The 21,817-nt window shown below is 38.7% G+C and overlaps 1 protein-coding gene across 15 annotated transcripts in view; it reads left to right on the top strand.

Moving 5' to 3' along the window:
* GJC1 (gap junction protein gamma 1) overlaps positions 1-21,563 on the top strand; it is a 31,345-nt gene extending 9,782 nt beyond the window's left edge. For 3 of the 15 annotated variants that reach the window (XM_033847398.2, XM_073798459.1, XM_033847401.2), the window contains 2 exons: positions 18,691-18,766; positions 19,941-21,563. In XM_033847398.2, coding sequence (XP_033703289.1) covers positions 19,961-21,151 — 1,191 coding nt within the window. In that variant the 5' untranslated portion in view covers positions 18,691-18,766; positions 19,941-19,960 and the 3' untranslated portion in view covers positions 21,152-21,563. Of the gene's footprint in view, positions 1-13,965; positions 14,105-14,743; positions 15,066-15,109; positions 18,591-18,690 lie in introns of those variants that run through there. The other 12 variants (XM_033847402.2, XM_073798461.1, XM_033847403.2 and 9 more) reach the window with 9 other exon arrangements.
* The last annotated feature ends 254 nt before the right edge of the window (positions 21,564-21,817 follow it).

Raw genomic sequence — 21,817 nt, 5'->3', positions numbered from 1 at the left:
TAAAGATCCAACTTTAATTTTTTTCTAGATAGCTACCCATGGTAGTTCAATATCATTTATTGAATATTCCATGTTTTTTCCGTTAGTTTGAAATGCCACCTTTATCATACATTAAATTCTCAGATGTATTTGGATCTTCTGGACTTTCTATTCTGTTCTAGTTTGTTAATCGTTTTGCCAGTTCCACATTTTAAAATTATTACAACTTTATAGTATATATTGAGAGAAGCTTGTATGCCCTCATTTCTCTTTCTGAAATTTCCCAACCATTCTTACTATTTAATTTTACACATTAAATTTAGAATTAGTTTGTCTGGTTCCAAAGAAATCCTATTGGCATTTTTAGAAATCAAGATTGCATTAAATTTAGATTAATTTAGGAAGAATTAATATTTTTATGACGGCTATTATATCCAAGAACATAGAATGCTTTAAGTCTTTAACGTGTTTTACGCATTTAAGTCTTTTGTGTTCCTCGGTAGTATTTTCCTGGGTATTATGTTTCTTGTGAGGCTTATTCCTAAGTTTTTTTCATCTATTTGTTGCTGTTTTAAATGGAATCTTTTCTTTAGTTATATTAATTGTATATCACTGTCAGTTTTTTCAGTGACCTTCTGTTTGGTCTTAAAATAAAATTAAATACTAAATCTACATGGTATAGGAAAACGATCAGTAGGTCTTGAGTTGTATTCTAGGCTTTACAGCTAATTAGTTGTGTGATCTTAAGCAAGTCATCATGATCTTTAGTATTCTCTTCAGTAAAATAAGGATATTAATGTCATACTATGGTGTCAGACAATGGGCCACTGCAGAATAGTTGAAGGATGACCTCAGAATCCATGCAAGTATTATCTGTGAAGTGTATAAGTAATGTCTTACAGCTACGTATAACCTTTTCAAATGTATATATGAGTGATGTTATGATACATAAACTGCAGATTTATTTTTAAACTTTACCAGTGTATGTGTTTTCTCCAAAGATAGATAATAAATGTATAACCACTATTATGTAGTGGAAAATCTTTTGCAGTTACATAAAGGTCCTCAGACTCTAGAAATTGGAGACTACTACTAGCGTAGCCAATCTCTTAACATTTCTTTTACCATTGATATAGTGTGTGAACCTATGAAACCGTGTGTTTGTGGAAGATTTGGGTGATAAAGGTGCTTGGTTTGTTTGTTTGTTTCTTAAGATAATGATTTTTAAGCTTATAATGTCAGAAGTGTTAATTATTAGTTCTGTTTTTAAAAGACCTGACTGACTAGCCTATCTGGATTTGTACAGAAAATGATTTAGCGAGAGAAGCCATATAGTACTTTCTGAAAGGGAATTTGTTTGCTTGTCTAACTCAAATAGTTTTCTTTGATCTCACATTCCAGTTCAGTACTAGATGTTCATGTTATTCAGAGTGAAAGCTTTATATTTATTAAAGGTTGAGCAGTTCAAGCAGATGTGCACTTCTCAGATTCACTCGGAAAGGAAAGCTTTCTTTTTTGAGCTTGGAAAAATTACCGGGAGTTGGGGGAGTATCTCAGTTCTTATTGAATTGTGTATCTGAAGCCATTGTCTCCTATCATACTTGAACTCTGAAAAGGAAAGAGGATGGGAAAATGTGTTTATGATCTGTGATATATCCTGGGAGGAAAATTATGTATGCATAGCTTGAATAGATTTATTTTGGTTGCCAGTTAATTATGGTTACTAGTTCAATGAGAAATTTAAAGCAACCTTAGCATTTTGAACCCCAGCTAGAATGCTCTTAGTAGTTAAAAGCTTTATTTTCTACTGCTTTTTTTTTTTCTACTGCTTTTTATTTATTTTGCCTCAGAAAACTGTTTTTTGCCATTTGGTTTTATAATTATATACATGTCAGTGTAGTTTCTTGATAGGAAAATGCAGATGGGAGCAGTGCTCAGATTAGTGCCCTTTAGCAAAGCCTTAAAGTAACAGGTTATTTTGGTTTAAAAAACTCCATTTAAGGCAGTATATTAGCATTTAGTATCTTGACTCAGGAGATACATCTTTTGGGTTTGTAGTGAATCTCATGGGCACAGTCTTATCCCAACAGCAGAATCCTTGATATGAAGTGGAGTGATTAGGACAGGAAGTATGAGGTTTGTAACATTTTCGCGTGTCAAGTAAACATTTAATAGAACTCATAAGGGACACTGGAAAGGTTTTGGTGGCTGTTTTAATAATCATTTTCTCAAATAGAGGTGACTCTTGCCAAATATTCAATATCAGGCACTCAATAACCAGCAGGTAGCAATGGCAACAACTATGCATTTCAAGGGAGTATTGAGTATGTTAATTTTCTGTGTTGCTTCTGGAGCATTTTAGAGTGAGTCTCTAAAGAAATGGGAAGAGCAGCATTATTATACTACCTGCTATATAACATATGTCAGAGGACTACTATCTTTTGATATATCCTTCCAAATTAAGGATTACCCTGTACTCTCACCATCCTATATTTTACTCTAGGGTGAAATTTTATATAAGTTCTGTCGTGGACCCCCTTATGGAGGGGCCGTGTAGTAATTGTACCAAAGATTCTATGAGATAGTTAACTTTTCTGTGATGTATTCATTACTTAATTAGGTCTTCATGAATGTAAAATATGTATGTATGCAAATATTATGAAATTTGTACCCTGACCTACTTTTTAAATTTCTCTTGGGGCTTTCGTTGCATAGGAAGGCTTTGCCAACTTCATTATTACATGTTTATTGTAGAAGATACTGAAAAGCAAATAGAAGAGAAAACATTCATAGGCAATTGTTAATGTTGGTGTATTTCCATTCAGGCATATTATCTTATTGGGAGTTATTTTGTTTGTTTTTTTGTCTCTTTACTACATATGAGCATTTTCTCACATAGTGAAACATTTTTTTTTAAAACAGATCACAAATTGGCAGGCTTTACTCAGCCAATAAAATATCTGGCTCAATATTATTTAAAAATTTTTTTCTATTAGTTGCCAACATGAAAAAAAAAGGAGACAGGTAGAAGTGTAAATGAATACAACCCCCTTAGGAAAAGTACTGATCTACTAAAGCTGACATATGCATACCCTACAACTAGCAATTCTGGGTCTAGGTATTCAACAGAAATGTACATATAATCACCAAAAGGCACATTTGGTGTGTTCACAGTAGCATTATTCATAATAGCTCCAAACTGGAGACTGCTCAAATGCCCATCAGCAGTAGAATGGATAAATTGTGATATATACACACTGGCAATATAATAAAGCAAAGAGAATGAACAGACTAGAGCTAAATGCAATAAGATTGGTGACTCAGCAGATGTTGAACAAAAATCAGACACAGGGGCTTTCCTGGTGGCGCAGTGGTTGAGAGTCCACCTGCCAATGCAGGGGACACGGGTTCGTGCCCCGGTCCAGGAGGATCCCACATGCCGCAGAGCGGCTGGGCCCGTGAGCCATGGCTGCTGAACCTGCGCGTCCGGAGCCTGTGCTCCGCAACAGGAGAGGCCACAACAGTGAGAGGCCCGTGTACCACAAAAAAAAAAAAAAAAAAAACAGACACGAGAGTGTATTCTTTTATTTAAAAAAATTTTTTAGAAGTGTATTCCTTATGAATCTGATACAAGAGAGTCCATTCTGTGATTCCATTTATGTAACGTTCAAGGACAGTTTAAACTAGTGGATCTCAATGTGGTATAATATTGTTCCCCAAGGGGTATTTGGCAGTATCTGGAGACATCTTTGGTTGTCACAACTGGAAGAGGCCAGGATGCTGCAAAACATTCTACAATGCATAGGACAGTCTCCCACAACAAAGAATCATCCAAGATGTCAATAGTGACGGTTTCCCTTGGGTAGGAAGGGGCATAACTGTGGCTCTGGGTGGCTGGTAATGCTTTGCTCTTGATTTCAGTGCTAGTTACATGGATATGTGAAAATTCATTGAGCTGCACACTTAAATTTGTGCACCTTTCTGTAGGTATTTTATACTTCAATCAAAAAGTTACCCCCAGGGACTTCCCTGGTGGCGCAGTGGTTAAGAATCCGCCTGCCAATGCAGGAGATATGGGTTCGAGCCCTGGTCCGGGAAGATACCACATGCCGCAGAGCAGCCAAGCCCATGTACCGCAACTACTGAAGCCCGCGCGCCTAGAGCCCATGCTCCGCAATAAGAGGAGCCACTGCAATGAGAAGCCCGTGCACCACAACAAGAGGATGTCCGCGTGCAGCAACGAAGACCCAACACAGAGGAAAAAAAGAAAAGAAAAGAAAAGAAAAAAATTACCCCCAAATCAGGCTTCACATAAAAATCCAGGTTGAAGACTTATTTTGAAAGATATGACAGTCTGGTAACAACAGCAGCTGTAGCTAACAATCAGTAGCCTCTCTTTAGTTGGTGCCTGTGTTGTCCAGGCCCCATTTTTCTGTTTCAGTTCCTTGTGTCACTTACTGGTGCCTAGACATTTAGAAAATGTCTTAAATGGCTTTTTTGATGTATGATTCACACACTGTACAGTTCACCTGTTTAAAATGTACAATTCAATGGTTTTAGTATATCCACCGGCTTGTGTAGCCATCACCTCAGTTTAATTTTAGAATTTTTTCATTCCCCCCAAAGGAAACCCCGTACCTGTTATCAGTCATTCCCTACTCTTCCCCATTCTTCTCAGTCCTAGGCAACCACTAATCTACTTTTTGTCTCTATATAGTTGTAGACATTTGGATTTTGTGATCTCTGTTCGAAAACAAGATTTACAATGGTTGTACAGTATTTCCTCATAGAGATTATATCATAAATTATGTAAAATTTTTCTTTTATTGGGCATTCATTTAAGATATTTATTTTATAAATAAATATATTTATATTTTATTGGGCATTCATTTAAGATAAATTACTAGATGTGATGTTACTGATCAAAGGACATAAAACATTTTAAAGTTTCTGATAAATATTACCATAATGCCTTCCAGAAAGATTGTATCAGACCATCCTCACCATCAGTTGTATGATAATGTTTTTTGTAAATTTTGTGTTGTGACCCTAGTCATACTGGTAATGTTATATGTTTATTTTTTTAAATTTTTTCTTAGACATGTCATTTTCCTAGACTGATGTCATCCTTTTGATTTGACTTAAGCTGTTTTGGACAAGTGTACCAATACTGTCCTTTTTTACATGAAGACAGTACCACTTACGATGCACTGTGAATGAACACATTATCCCAGGTTCCCCATACTTCTCCAGCTGGTTCCTGAAGGTTCTTACATTCAAATAGAATGGCTTTTTGCCAGCATAGATTGACACTTCAACCCACAATGGTGTATTTTGTTTCCTTGTTAATGGAGCCAAGATTTCAAACTACTTTCTCTCCTTTATTTTATAATTTGATTTACAAAAAAATTTGTTTCTCAAATATCGTCCATAGCCAAGAGCTCTTTTGAAAAACAAGTTGTTTTCATATTTATAATACATAGATTACTGTTTGTAATACATAGATTAAGGCTGCCATAGTGCTTTTGCTTAGAAATTGTCACTAGCTAGTTATTAAACATCTATTATCACTCATGCAGAATTAACTTCCACTTAAAACGTTCCAGTTAAACAAAACTTCATTGTAAACCCTTTAATTGATTCTTTGTCTCTACACATAAAGCAATCTCATTCAGGAATGTGAGTCACTAGCACTATTCTTAATAGCTCAGCTCATAATCTGGGATGCCCAGATAGTTAATAATGTAGAATCATGGTGAGTCAATATTGAAATTTTTAATTTTAGTCCAACCACAGATTTTCTGGGATGACTAGGAAGTGCCTTTTTGAAAATTTGACATTTTATTATTGTTTAATTTCACGGCTCTTACTTTGCTTCTTTCCTGTCCCTAGAGTTCAGAATTCCACATAATTTGTTGGTTGTTTTATGAATAGTACTCTGCCTGAGTTGATTTTCATCAACTGTTAGTAGAAGGGACCTTAATAATAATCTAATCTGATATTCTTCACTTATCTCACAAATGAAAAAGTGGAAAGAAATATTTATTCCTGAAGTGCCTGTTAGAATCTCTTGGCTCCTAGTTAAGTGCTTGCTCTTAGTTTCACAAAATTCAAAGTTAGAATCACTTTTCTAGAATATTAGTTCATCCTGGATTTTTTGTTTAGAAAAGAAATTAAGGTGTGTTTTTTTTATTTGTTTTTTTTTTTTTTTTTTTGCGGTACGTGGACCTCTCACTGTTGTGGCCTCTCCCGTTGCGGAGCACAGGCTCAGCGGCCATGGCTCACGGGGCCAGCAGCTCCGCGGCATGTGGGATCCTCCCGGACTGGGGCACGAACCCGCGTCCCCTGCATCAGCAAGCGGACTCTCAACCACTGCGCCACCAGGGAAGCCCGAAATTAAGGTTTTTAAATATGGTCTACCTATTATAGATTTTGAGGTTTAAAAAAATTTTTTTAATTAGAAGCAGATTAAAACTTGGCTCTGACCCATTTGGACTCGGTTGTTGAATTTGTAAAACATTTAGAATAGCACTACTTATTTAAATTTTTAAAATTTCCTGGTTATTTTAGTTTAGTGAGCATTAAAAAATTGACAAGGGGGCTTCCCTGGTGGCGCAGTGGTTGAGAATCTGCCTGCCAATGCAGGGGACACGGGTTCAAGCCCTGGTCTGGGAAGATCCCACATGCCGCGGAGCAACTGGGCCCATGAGCCACAATTATTGAGCCTGCGCGTCTGGAGCCTGTGCTCCACAGCAAGAAAGGCCGCGATAGTGAGAGGCCCACGCACCGCGATGAAGAGTGGCCCCCGCTTGCCACAACTAGAGAAAGCCCTCGCACAGAAACGAAGACCCAACACAGCCAAAAATAAATAAATAAATTTATTTTAAAAAAAAGTTGACAAGGGACAAGTTACACACTTTTATAGTTGTTGATCTGAAACCCTTGGGAGCTTTTTTTTTAAACATGAGTCTGTGAGAAACATTTCCAAAGATATATATATGAAAGATATTTTTGGATTAACGGTGTTTTTGTGGCCAACATTATAGTAAAGAGGTTGTAATGGAAAAAATGAATCAGATAAACTGGAAAATGAAGCATTTCCCTGTAGAGTCACTATGCTATAAAATATGTTTAAACTTTAACAGATGATTCCAGTTATTTCCTCATCTTCTGTTGCATAGCATATATAACATTAAATACTTCTTGAAAACAACTGTAGGGTTTTTTTTAAGTGTTTGTAATTTCCTATAAACTACTGTATTGCAAGCTTCTTGATGGTAGGTGAATACTAATTGCATGAATGAAGTTAGTCTAAAACTTTTTTTTACTTTTTCATTGTGGTAAAATATACGTAACATAAAATTTACCATTTTAACCATTTTTTAAGTGTATAGGTCTGTGGCATTAAGTACATTTACATTGTTGTGCAAACATCATCACCATCTATCTCCAGAACTTTATCTTCCTAACTGAAACTCTTTACCCATTAAATGCTAACTCCCCATTCCTCCCAGCCCTTGGCAATCACCATTCTTCTTTCTCTCTCTATGAATTTTATTCTCTAGCCCTCATATAAGTGGGCCCTCATATAAGTGGAAACGTAATATTTGTCCTTTTGTGACTGACTTCTTTCACTTAGCATACTGTCTCCAAAGTTCCTCAGCATTGTAGAATGTGTCAGAATTTCGTTCCTTTTAAGGCTGAATAACATTGTGGATATATACCATATTTTGTTTATTTATCTGTCAGTGGACACTTGGGTTGCTTCCACCTTTTGGCTATTGTAAATAATGTGCTCTGAACATGGATGTACAAATATCTGTTTGTGTCCCTGCTTTCATTTCTTTTAGGTATACATCCTGAAGTAGAATTGCTGGATCATACGATAATTCTGTAGTTAATGTATATACATTTTTTCTTTTGCGGTACGCGGGCCTCTGTTGCGGCCTCTCCCATTGCGGAGCACAGGCTCCGGACACGCAGGCCCAGCGGCCATGGCTCACGGGCTCAGCCACTCCGCGGCATGTGGGATCTTCCCGGACCGGGGCACGAACCCCTGCCCCCTGCATTGGCAGGCGGACTCTCAACCACTGCACCACCGAGGAAGCCCTATAGTTAATATTTTGAGAAAATCATAAGCATACCATTCTCTACAGCAGCTGCATCATTTTACATTCCCACCAGCAATGCACAACAATGATTCCAGTTTCTCCATAACTTTTTTAGCACTTGTTTCTTTTCTTTTTTGTTTCTTTTCTTTTAATAGTAGTCATCCTTTTGAGTATGAAATGGTATCTCACTGTGCATTGTCTCATTTGCATTTCCCTAATGATTAATGATCATCTAAAACTTCTTATAGTTTAAACACAGATTGACCCAAGCCTTGTTTCTTGAAAAATGCATTAAAATCATTGGTGAGGGAGTGAGGAAACCAGTATTCTCATACTCTCAGTAGTGGAAATATAAATAGGTACCGGCTTTTTGCAGGGGTGATTTGGTAATACATATTAAAAGCCTTCGAATTTTTGGAGAGATAGTGCATAAAGAAGCTGATCTTTTCTTAATAACACACACAGTTTTTTCACAGTTTGTACAACTATTGACCCAGCAATTCTTTTAGAAAAATGTATCCTAAATCTATAACTGGGGATGTGTACAAAGTTATAAGTATTGTAATAAATCATTGTAAACAACTTAAATGTCTAACCATAGAAGATATGTTAAATTCTGATTCAGTAGGCCTGAGAGTGGGAATTGGGTAAGTAGGACCTAGGAATCAGCATTTTAGACGTGTACTCTGGATAATTCTGATGAAGGTGGTCTGTGGACCACATCTGAGGAACATTTATTCATCATTACTTACATGCTTTAATTTCAGGTTCCATGGTGTGCTAAGGCCCTCTGCAAACTGGTCTTTGACTTCCCTGTTCAGCCTTCTCTACAACTACTTCCCAAACATCCTCCATCATGTTCCAGTCTAAGAGCCTTCTTGTGCAACTTTTCACTCACACCACTTTCTCCATCTGCCTTGCCTCTACTTCCCACCCCAGCTCTGCCTGGTGAAACCATACCCATTCTTCAGAGACCCACTTGTCTTCTGCAGTAAGCTTATACTATTTTTTTTTTCTGGCTTCATTGAGGTATAATTGACAGCTTATACTTCTTAGTTTGTAGGAATTGTCTCTTTTCCTTCTCTGAGTATTTTCACATTTTGTACTTCTATACCATTCCTTGTATTCCGCCCTGAAATGATTGTATTAGTGAACATATTTTATATTTTCTACCTCCTATAAATTCATTTAGATCTTCTGTTAAATATAGCACACATTTATTGAGTTATTTTTGTATGCTGAGGGCTCAGAGAATTTTAAAAAACATGGACTTTCCCCTCAAGGAACTTATATTCCAGCAGAAGAAACGGATAGTACTAACCTCAGTTTAATAGATTAAGTCCTGATTATTTGTGGAATGAAAAATTATTATGGACTTTCTGAGGAGATTAAGCGAGGAGGTCAAGAAAACTTGAAGTGACCTTTGAGCTAGATCCTAAAGGATAAAAATTTTTCCAAATAGGAAATTGTGGAAAGACCATATAAAGCAGAGGAAAATCAGTGAGCAGAGATTCAAATTTATTAAACCACTCAGTTAATAGTTGTTCTAAGTGCCAGGGATACAAGAACAAAGTCCTTGTTTATCTATTGGGGTGACAGATAATGAACAGATTAACAAATAAAAAGTGTTTTAGGTAGTGTTGAGTGCTCTGAAGGAAAAAGGCAGGGTAGGGGTGTAGAGAGTGATGGAAGAATGTTATCGTAGGAAAGTGGTCAGGGAAGTCCTCACCACAGGAGGTGACATCTGAAGGGAAGCATAAATTGAAGTGAGGGAGTAAACTGTGAGGATGTCCAAGGGAAGTGGGTTTAATGGAGGGAAACAACAAATGCATATGTGAAAATGTATAGTGTAAGCTGATGAGAAATGTACAGGTGGTATTTAAATTTGGGGTTAAACAGAAATTAAGATGAGCTCTTTTTAATGTGGCTGTGCAGCGCAGCTTGCAGGATCTTAGTTCCCCGACCGGGGACTGAACCTGCACCCTTGGCAGTGAAAGCGCTGAGTCCTAACTAGTGGACCTCCAAGGAATTCATTACAAAGATGATCTTTTTATAAAACATTTAATTTCTGAAAAATATGTAAGTTTTTTTTAACTTCAAAAAGTTTGCAAAAGGATTTCTTTAAAATCTCAAGCAGACTTTATTCTGTAGGGCATGGAATGCTTTTAGCAGTGTTTTCTTTAAAAAGGCAACTTATTCATTTGGTTAAAAAAAATAAGACAATGTAAAAAGATATTAATATAATCAGGGACTTCCCTGATGGTCCATTGGTTAAGTCTTGTGCTCCCAGTGCAGGGGGCCCATGTTCGGTGCCTGGTCAGGGAACTAGATCCCGAGTGCCACAACTAAGACCCGGCACAGCCAAATAAGTTAATTAAGTAGATTAATAATCAAAGTCTTGATCCTACCCCATCCTCCTTAGTCTCCTTCCCCACTTTTATTCGTTTTTTTAAAAAATGTATCCTTGTGTTTCTTTGTAGAAATATAAGCAAAAACACAGATTGATATTTTTTCTCCTTATGTAAAAGACATATACATAAATACACTTCCTTGCTGTTTTCACTAATTAAATGTTTTGAATATCTTTTAAATTAATTTTTGGCTGCGTTGGGTCTTCGTTGCTGTGCGCGGGCTTTCTCTAGTTGTGACAAGGGGGGGCTACTCTTTGTTGAGGTGCGTGGGCTTCTCATTGCAGTGGCTTCTCTGGTTGCGGAGCACGGGCTCTAGGTGCACGGGTTTCAGTAGTTGTGGCGCATGGGCTTAGTTGCTCTGTGGCATCTTCCTGGACCAGGGCTCGAATCCGTGTCCTCTGCATTGGCAGGCGGATTCTTAACCACTGCGCCACCAGGGAAGCCCTTAAATATCTTTCTATACAAGGAGAGCATTCCTCATTATTTTTTACAGCCACGTGGTATTCTGTTGTATAAATAGACCATAGTGCATTTAACCATTGCCTTGACAGTGGACATTTGAGTTATATAAAAACAGTGTTATAGTTTGATCATTCCCAAAAGTGAGATTACTGGGTCAAAGGATATAGATGCATTTGTGACTTTGTTAGATATTATCAAATTGCTACCAGAGGTTGTACCACTCCCATCAGTGATATGTGAGAATGTCTGTTTTTCCATAGCCTCTCCAACTTTTGGATTTTTGCCAGCGTCATAGGAGAAGAATTGTATCTTAGAGTAGTTTATTATTGAGACATAATTTACATGTGCTAAAATTTGTCCTTTTAAAGTGTACAGTTCAGTGGTTTTAGTATACTCACAAGGTTGTGTAACCACCACCACTGTCTAATTCCAAACATTTTCATTATCCCCAAAAGATACCCAGTATCCATTAACAGTCACAGTCCATTTCCCATAGCCCCTGACAACCACTAATCTGTCTCTACTGATTTGCCTATTCTGGACATTTCATATAAATGGAATCATACAATAGGTGGCTTTTGTGTCTGACTTCTTTAACTTAGCATTATGTTTTCAAGGTTCATCCACGTTGTGCATTTATAAAGGGGAATTTGTGTTTTTATTTCTGTAGAATGTACGTTTTGAACTCTTTATATATTAGAAATTAGCTCTTTGCTTATAAAAGAGTTACTGAAACCTTTTTCCCCAGTTCATTGTTTTTCTTTTAATTTTTATTTATTTTTTGCTGCATTGGGTCTTCATTGCTGTGCATGGGCTGTCTCTAGTTGCAGCGAGCGGGGGCTACTCTTCGTTGCGGAGCACAGTCTGTTAGGCACACAGGCTTCAGTAGTTGTGGCTTGCGAGCTCAGTAGTTCTGGCTCGCGGGCTTAGTTGCTCTGTGGCATGTGGGATCTTCCTGGACCAGGGATTGAACCTGTGTCCCCTGCATTGGCAAGCGGATTCTTAACCACTGCGCCACCAGGCAAGTTCCCATTGTTTTTCAGTATTGCTTAGGTTGTTTTTTCTTTTAACCACGGAGACACTTTTTAGTTTTTGTACTCAGATTCATCTTTTCTTCTCATATCCAGAGTTATAACAGATATCAACTGTGTTTTATTCTAATACTTTAAAAAGTCCGTCTTTGCCCCACTGGTTTGAGGAGCCACCTCCATTAGTGGTTTTTCAGCAAAGGAGTAACACATCCATTTTAGAGAGAGAATTCTAGTAGAGATGCAGGAAACAGGCTGAAGCAGGGAGAAAGTAGTGGGTATTGTTTATAACCTTTCAGGTTTTGGTGGGGTTTTTTTTACATTTTTGTTTTTCTTCTAGGATTTTTTAATGCATAAATTTTCCAAAATTGGGATAATTCTGTTCCGTATCCTATATTTTTCCGTTAATACATCAGGAGCATTTTTCTAAATGTTTGAATTAATTTATTGAACAGATATTTATTGAGAACCTACTACCATTTGTCAGGCTGTGGGGTTTTAGATATTGGGGATAAAAGAACAAAATCCTGCCTTCAGGGAGCTTATATTCTATAAACAGTAAAATTATAAAATAAAAATTATGTGAGGGTTAAGTGCTATAAAGAAAATTAAAGGGGCTAGAGAATGACAGATGTTATTTTAGGAAAGTGGTCTGAGGAAAGTTAAGGAGATGACTTTTGAGCAGACTTGAATGAAATGAGAGAGTGTTCTGCTAATATCTATGAAATAAAAAAGTTCAAAGCAGTGAAAATAGCAAGTACAGAAATCTTGAGGCAAAAGTATGGCATGATTGGTATGATCAGAGGAATAGTGAGGATGTAGATATCCCTAAATCGGAATGAGCAAGAGGGAGAATGGAAGGTGATGAGACCGGAAGTGTGCTCGTAGCTGTATGATAAAGGGCCTTGTAGACTATAGTAAAGACTTTGGGTTTTGTTCTGAGAGAGTTTTGAGCAGAAGAGGGACATGATCTGACTTACTTTCTAAAAGCTTTACTCTGGTTGCTTTTTGGAGAAGAGATTTGAGAGGCATAAGAGCATAAGCTAGGGGACCAATTAGAAGACTCTTGCTTTTACAATAATCTTGGTTAGAGTTGAAGGGGGCTTGGATCAGAGTTGATGGCAGTGGAGGTGGAAAGAAGTGGTTGGATTGTGGGTATATTCTGAAGATAGAACTGACAGGATTTGCTGGTATAGTTTGCCTATGGAGTGAGAAAAAGGAGTGAGGTTGCCTTGAAGGTTTTGGCCTAAAAAACTGCATGAATGGTGAAACTACTTACTGAGTTTGGGAAAACTGCAGACAGAGTAAGAGTAGCTCTTTGGAGGATGGGAGGATTGGTTTGGGTTATGTTAAATTTCATGTGCCTATTAGACATCCAAGAGAAGATGTTGAGTAGCAGATGAATTTCAAGTCTGAAGTTTCAGGGAGATGTTGGAGCAAAGTGGGACATCATTTCCAGCTTGGATTCTGGTGGAAGAACCAGCAAAGAGCACTGAAAAGGAGGCTAATAAGATAGGACAAAAATCAGGATATGTATTTAGAAGTTTGGAAAAGGAAAAGTAAGACAGAAGTAGAAACTGAAAAATAATAGCCACGAGAGTTTGATATCAGGCTGGCCAGTCCCTCATTGCCTCCCACCCCCAACTCATCCATAGGCAACCACTGACGTGCTTTATGTCATTATAGATTAGTTTGCATTTTCTAGAATTTTATATAAATGGAATCATACAGTGTGTGCCTTTTTTTTGCCTGACTTCTTTCATTTGGTCTAATTATTTTGAGATTCCTCCATGCTATGCGTATCAATAGTTTACTGCTGAGTAGTATACCACTGTATGAGTGTACCACAATTTACTCATCAACCTGCTGATGGGCATTTGTGTTGTTTCCAGGTTTTGCCTATTACAGATAAAATTGTTGTGAACATTTATGTGCAAGTCATTTTATAGACATACGGTTTCACTTCTTGCCTAGGAGCAGAATGGCTGGATCATATAGTTGGTATATGTTTAACTTCTAAGAAACTGCCAGACTATTTTCCAAAGTGATTATACTATTTTACATTCCTACTTGTATGAGAGTACCAGTTTCTCCGCATCCTCACCAACACTAGGTATGGTTATTCTTTTCTTTTCTTTTTTTAAATTTATTTATTTATTTTTGGCTGCATTGGGTCTTCGTTGCTGCGCGCGGGCTTTCTGTAGTTGTGGCGAGCAGGGGCTACTCTTCGTTGTGGTGCGGTGGCTTCTCTTGTTGCACGGCACGGGCTCTAGGCATGTGGGCTTCAGTAGTTGTGGCTCGTGGGCTCTAGAGCGCAGGCTCAGTAGTCGTGGTGCATGGGCTTAGTTGCTCTGTGGCATGTGGGGTCTTCCCCAATCAGGGCTTGAACCCATATCCCCTGCATTGACAGGCAGATTCTTAACCACTGCACCACCAGGGAAGTCCCTCTGTGTGCTTTTTTAGTGGTTGTTTTAGGTATTACACTGTACATACATAATGTATTGCCATCATTGGTGTCACATTTTATAGATTTCAGTGAAGAACAGACACCTCCCTTTTTATCCCTTTACCCTCCCTGCTGCATTTATACCAGGGTTCACTGCTTCATGAGGCTGCTTATTCCATTTTTGGACAGGCTGATGCAGTGGGAATCTAGGAGGAAAAAAAATAGAGAGAAGAGATTGCAGTGAAAAATGTAAGGCAAATCTGATAGGAATGCATTTATTCATTTGTTTGTCAAATGTTTATTTAGCACTTAAAATGGCCAATCAGGGACTTCTCTGGTGGCACAGTGGTTAAGAATCCCCCTGCCAATGCAGGGGACTCGGGTTCAAGCCCTGGTCCGAGAAGATCCCACATGCTGCGGAGCAACTAAGCCCGTGAACCACAACTACTGAGCCCACGTGCCACAACTACTGAAGCCCGTGCGCCTAGAGCCTGTGCTCCGCAACTAGAGAAGCCACTTCAATGAGAAGCCCGTGCACCGCAATGAAGAGTAGCCCCGGCTCACGGCAACTAGAGAAAGCCTGCGTGCAGCAATGAAGACCCAACACAGGCAAAAATAAATAAATAAGGTAATTGATTTTTTTAAAAAATGGCCAATCATCGGGCTAGATGCTAGGGAAGCAGAGATAAAAGATGTGTCTAACATCTAGGGGCTCCCAGTACAGTTGAGGTGGTAAGACAAAAAGTTGCAGCAACACTGGTAGTAATGGTAATAATGGTGCTTGCCTTGAGACCAGGCACAGCTCTGAGCACTTCATATGTATACCATCTTTGTATCTACCCTTTTACAAGCATTTTCACCCCTGAACTAAATTTACCACCTTCTGTGTCACTTTTCTCAATGCCCAAAGAAGTTATCCTTCTTAGTGAAAAAAAACATTTTTGTTGAAGATACCATTTTTCTAGTTTATTCTTCCCTTCCAACTGCCAAGAAACAACCTTGGAGTTCTTTTTGGGTTTTATGTTTTGTTGTTGTTTGTTTTGGGGGGTTTTGTTTTGTTTTAACTTTCAATTCATTCTATGTGTAAGATCTTAAACCCTGAAATTTCCCCCTTTGATTTTTTTTTTTCCACTTTCTTTTGGCAGCAGAACTAACCCCCCACCTTTAATCTTTGTGAGTTTATTATTTAGTTTAATTCCGATTCCAAAGATTGGGGCGAGGTGCCCTCCTCTTTATTCACCTGGGGCCTGTACATAGTTCCACCTCATCTGGAATGTAATTCTTTACTAGTAGTTAAAAGCTGAGACTAGAACAAGACTGGCTGACTTCAGATTCTAGTTTCACCTCTTAATACCTGGATGATCTCGGGCAAATTTTATAAACTTTCTGGACCTCATTTCTTCATCTTTAAAATAGATCTAATCATATAATCCACCTCCAGAGATAATCCAAATAATGAGCTTTTATATTTAATCTTCAAAGATCCTGAGTTTTAGACATACAGTAAACTTTGACTTGATCCTGTTAGGATGTAGCTGATAGAAAACTCTTCAAATATAAATAATTTGGGAGGGGATTACTTAATTTATTACCGTGTTGATACCAAGTAATTTTTTAAATTCTATTTTCTAGTGTAAGACAAGGTAGATTTGAAAGTTATTTGGAAAACAGACTAAAAATAGCACATTTGATTTCTGTCCAGTAAATGTTATAAAAGCAAACATGATTTTCTTCAGTATGTTGGGGGGTGGAGAGAGAATTGAGAATCCTATTAAATGTCAAATGATTGATTTCTGTACTGTATTAAGAATACATTCTGCAGATAAATGGGCAAAAGGATAGAATAGTTCACAAAGAAGGAGGAATATAGGGGAAGGGTATCCTGCTGTATTAAAAACACACAAATTGACATAATTTTGAAATACCATTTTATACCTAGCAAAGTAGCATAACAGACAGTGCTGATGAGGTTGAGGTAAAATTGTACTCATTCATTGCCAGGCATTGTAAACTGCTAAGACCTTTTTAGAAAGTCAAATGCCAGTACAGAGCAAAAACCACGCAGACTTACATTTCTTGTGTCCTGATAATAGCACTTCCTAGAATTTGTCTATAGATAAATTCAACCAAAGTATAAAGGAATATATTCAAGAAGACATTGTCAAAATACATTTAAATCAGTTGGCTTTCCTAATTGGCAAAAAATATTTAGGTGTTTGGCATCCCCCCACCTCTCACCACCACTCATCACATGCTCCCATATTTTCCATTCATAGAGTATGGAAATGATTTTTATTTTTTTCACGAGAGCTGTTCACAGGTTAATTTTGCATGCTCTCACTCCCTACTCTATAACCAAGTCTGTGTGCTGAAACAGGGAAGTCAGAGAAGACTGTGTTCTGAATCTTAGGCTTCTGGTAGGAGAGCGAAAAAATGTTTCTGAGAAAAGGGAATTTTAGTGGAGCAAGAACACAGCAAGACCACACTTGGCAGTGACACGTTTTTGCTTAGAAATGTCAATTCCAGAACCCACCATTCTACTCATTCAGTTTTTTCTCCTCTCTCACACCCTCTCTCCCTCTTCCCCTTTCCACCCCACCCCCCAAATTGGAGGAGTCTACTCTGATACTTAAGCCTTTCTCTTAATGCTTACAAGGAGAAGAAAGGGATTTGGAAAGGGAAGAGTATCAAAGAAAAACCTACTGACAGCTCAGTAGATCCATAGTGGTGATGCTGCCATTTGATTAGGAAGCCCATGGTTATTTTAGAAAGAAAATCACCCGTCACCCATTTTATGAGATGCTGAAGCTACATTACCTTACACATCATTTATACTCAGGGTTCAGGTATAGGGTGCTGTGGCACTTATAAGTAGCCACGGAAAACCAGGCTCTAAGGGTTCATCATTGTCTAGGCCTACAGCTTAACCAGTATGCAGTGTGTATTTCTGGATGTGTTTAAGTGGCTGCTTTATAACTTATAAGCTTTGAAGGGTTTGTCACTAATTTCCCCCTGAACTGTTGAGAAATTATTTCATAGCAATAATTATTAAAAAGGTACCCATTTGTTTTCGGTATGGACGGCAGTGTAGAGGATGAGCTTCCTAACTAATTAACAATTGCACTTTCACGATTTTGGCTTATTGGAACAAATAGAATTTCAGGCTTTAAGGGAAATGCTTTAGATATATATGGCGTTTGGGAAAATGTGAATCTGGACTTGTGGACGTGAATCATTATTGAGTTCTGTGTTGGAAATCTGGCTTACATCACCATTTAAAGACTGCATATTATTTACTTCTTGTGGTGTGGTTTTATAACTTGTGTATGCAGTGAGAGAAGTGGTGAGCTCAGTTGGACATCAGGGCTGGAAATAAGAGTTGTACTTGAAGTCCTATGGTGAGATCTTTGTGTGGTTGGATTCTGTATGTGAATCTTCGTACTCGCATGTTATGCAGATGCCTGAACTTTTCTTCTTCTTCATTGACCTTTTGGGAACTGTTCTGAGTTTTTTTCATGTATCTTTTTTATTAAGTTATTTTGAACACATAATAACTTGGAACACTCAGGGATTGTTTTACATTCATTTATTAAATTAAATGATAGTAAGTGTGGATGACTCTTGGCCATAGCTATTCCATAGTTTGCAGAACTTGATAATGAGCAATAATTTGTCCTATATATATAGTTTTTAATCACAATACAGATGCAGGTGTTTTCCTTCTGTGAGCAGTTGAGTCTGTAAATCACCTTCTGTGGATATGGGTGTCCCAGTGACTGAGAGCCAGCTGTTGGGTGTTTAAACTAAACAGCTCGCTCCTAGTTGGCTGCTCAGATCCCATTGGGAGAGGTATTGGCTGCTCCAGAGAATAGAACAGGAATAGAGCACACAGGGTGAAGATTTTTGCAAGGCCTGTAGTGACCCAGTTTAAATTTGGTGAAATTTTCTACTTTGGCTTTTTCCTATAGGTGCCAGAGTTCATCTGCTTCAGATTTTCACCAATGACTCATCTTCCTGTCATATTTTCTTAGACTACAGTGACCTAAGACTCTTTGAGTCACTGTTAGGTAGTTTCTCCTACCACGTATAGGAGGAGAGAACAGTGATATTCAAACTCAAGCCTGTTTCCATCTCATGCTGATTGATTCCTATGGTACATAGAAAACTGTTTCTCCCTGAAAATGGCGTTCTAGTGATTTATTGTTTTCTGTGGGAGGAAACTTATGACCTTCTTTTTTCTTTTTCCCTTCCAGAGGGAATCTGGAAAACTTGTAAGCAAAACATCATTTCTCTTAGAAAAGTTTGGATAACAGAAATTCTGGATAACAGGTAAAAAGTATATTTAGATTTCTTTGGTGATGCTGATAATCAACTACTATCTGCAGAAGTAAACCAAGAGAGGGAAGATAGAAGAGAAAAGCTAGGTGTGCTGTGTGGCAGGGGTTGTATTAGGGATTTTACGTACATTATCTCATTTGATGGTTTTTACCTGGATTCTGGACATAGATCTAAGAATCTCAGAATAAAACTATCCTTCAAAATGCTGTTTTAAGTGGATCTGTCTATTGATTGGATTTTTAATGTCCTCACAATTCAATCTACAGGCATTTTTTAACTTCTACCGTAAACAAAATACAGAAACATACAGAATGCTAGAATGTCTGTGATGCAGCCTGGCTCAGGAGTGTCTTCCTTGTTTCTTTCTGTCTTTTATTTTAGTTCTTGATCTTTGCCAGTTATTTGCAGCTGTACTATCTCCTTAATTCTTTTTTAATACTTTGTCACCAGGTCCAAAATTTAACTTTCCTGCTAAGGTACCTCTTCACAATGGAGTCCATCCAGCCCGGGTGTCCCCGTTATGTTCTCAGTGGCAGTCTTACTGTGACCAAATAGCCATGCTTCTGTGCTGTTTTCTTCTCTATATTCCACAAAGTTCGAGGGTCTTATGAAATAATACTGTATGTAAAAAATCCAGTATAGGGCTTCCCTGGTGGCGCAGTGGTTGAGAGTCCGCCTGCCGATGCAGGGGACGCGGGTTCGTGCCCCGGTCCCGGAAGATCCCACATGCCACGGAGCGGCTGGGCCCGTGAGCCATGGCCGCTGAGCCTGCGCGTCCGGAGCCTGTGCTCCGCAACGGGAGAGGCCACAGCAGTGAGAGGCCCACGTACCGCAAAAAAAAAAAAAAAAAAATCCAGTATATTTTGAGATATATATCTCAAATGATAGCTATAATTTTACCTTTTAAGCTAAGGAAGACATGAAAACTAATCAGACTTCCTAGGACCCTGTAGGCCCAAACCAGTGCTCTTAGACTGAGGTGAATGGTCCTACCTGATGGTAGTATAGAGAGTGAGATGCTATTTATTCTAACAGTCATTCTAGTATGAGCCTTGAAGATAAATTTCAAGTATGTAGAGAAGTACTTACTAGAGATATCATCAATGAAAAAATTAAGATTTTAATATTTGCTGATTTTCCTTTAGTATTTTTTCATTTTTATCAGGGTGAACCAGTTCAGTCACCATGAGTTGGAGCTTCCTCACTCGCCTGCTAGAGGAGATCCACAACCACTCCACGTTCGTGGGGAAGATCTGGCTCACTGTATTGATCGTCTTCCGGATTGTCCTTACAGCTGTAGGAGGAGAGTCCATCTATTACGACGAGCAAAGCAAATTTGTGTGCAACACAGAGCAGCCAGGCTGCGAGAACGTCTGCTATGATGCCTTTGCACCCCTCTCCCACGTGCGCTTCTGGGTGTTCCAGATCATCCTGGTGGCCACCCCCTCAGTGATGTACCTGGGCTACGCCATTCATAAGATTGCCAAAATGGAGCACGGTGAAGCAGACAAGAAGGCCGCTCGGAGCAAACCCTATGCAATGCGTTGGAAACAGCACCGGGCCCTGGAAGAAACAGAAGAGGACCATGAAGAGGATCCCATGATGTATCCAGAAATGGAATTAGAAAGTGAAAAAGAAAATAAAGATCAGAACCAATCTAAACCTAAGCATGATGGCCGACACCGGATTCAGGAGGACGGGCTCATGAAAATCTACGTGCTGCAGCTGCTGGCAAGGACCGTGTTTGAGGTGGGCTTTCTGATAGGGCAGTACTTCCTGTATGGCTTCCAAGTCCACCCATTTTATGTGTGCAGCAGACTTCCTTGCCCTCATAAGATAGACTGCTTTATTTCCAGACCCACTGAAAAGACCATCTTTCTTCTGATAATGTATGGTGTCACAGGCCTTTGCCTGTTGCTTAACATTTGGGAGATGCTTCATTTAGGATTTGGGACAATTCGAGACTCACTAAACAGTAAAAGGAGGGAACTGGAAGATCCGGGTGCTTATAATTATCCTTTCACTTGGAACACACCATCTGCTCCCCCTGGCTATAACATTGCCGTCAAACCAGATCAAATCCAGTACACCGAACTGTCCAACGCTAAGATTGCCTACAAGCAAAACAAGGCCAACATCGCCCAGGAACAACAGTACGGCAGCCATGAGGACAACCTCCCAGCTGACCTGGAGACTCTGCAGAGGGAAATCAAAATGGCTCAGGAACGCCTGGATCTGGCAATCCAGGCCTACAGTCACCAAAACAACCCCCATGGTCCCCGGGACAAAAAAGCCAAAGTGGGGTCCAAGGCTGGGTCCAACAAAAGCAGTGCTAGTAGCAAATCGGGGGATGGGAAGACCTCCGTCTGGATTTAACCTTGGCTGGGCTTAAAACTTGTGCTTTTCATAGTTCACGGTAAGCAGCGGCTCACGGAATAACGACTTCCACTGAGTAAACATTCAGCTCTGGTTATTTTCAGGGATGCTGTTGGCTCATGATCCAAGCTCAGGGGACTCTGAAGTGGGGGCTGGGACAGGGGGAAAGAACGGGAAACACAGTGTTCCTGGACACATGTTCCAGCAATAATACAGTTGCAGAACTTTACATTTGCGTCTTCCAGATCTGGAAAAGAACAGATATATTTAAATCATTCTTGTTGAACAGTTTTTGTATGTACAGTATTATGGTACTTTTTTTTTTTTTAGTATGAGAACTTTTCTTTGTATTTGTATATTGGACCACTGTAGTTATACTTTTATATTAAAGGGGAAATAATTCTTAAGGTAATGCCTATTAGGCTAGTGTTATTACTTTGTTCAGCAAATTCTACCCTGGATTTAAAGTTTTAATAGATGCTACATACCTAATAAAAGTGCCTCTCGTGTTGCAGGGAAGATTTCAGATATGTAAGGAGCCGGAGGAGGATGAATCAGTTCTCAGTCTTGGAAAGAAAGTCCATAGTAGAGGGAGGTTGAGATCTTTCTTTGACTTGAGAAATCTTTGAATCTCATTCATGTGTCCAGATTTGTATCTAGTCTTTG

The sequence above is a fragment of the Tursiops truncatus genome, chromosome 20, assembly GCF_011762595.2.
Source record: "Tursiops truncatus isolate mTurTru1 chromosome 20, mTurTru1.mat.Y, whole genome shotgun sequence".
Lineage (NCBI taxonomy): Eukaryota > Metazoa > Chordata > Mammalia > Artiodactyla > Delphinidae > Tursiops > Tursiops truncatus.
Note: the sequence above shows the minus strand (reverse complement) of the source record. Positions and strands in the feature narration are given on the sequence as shown.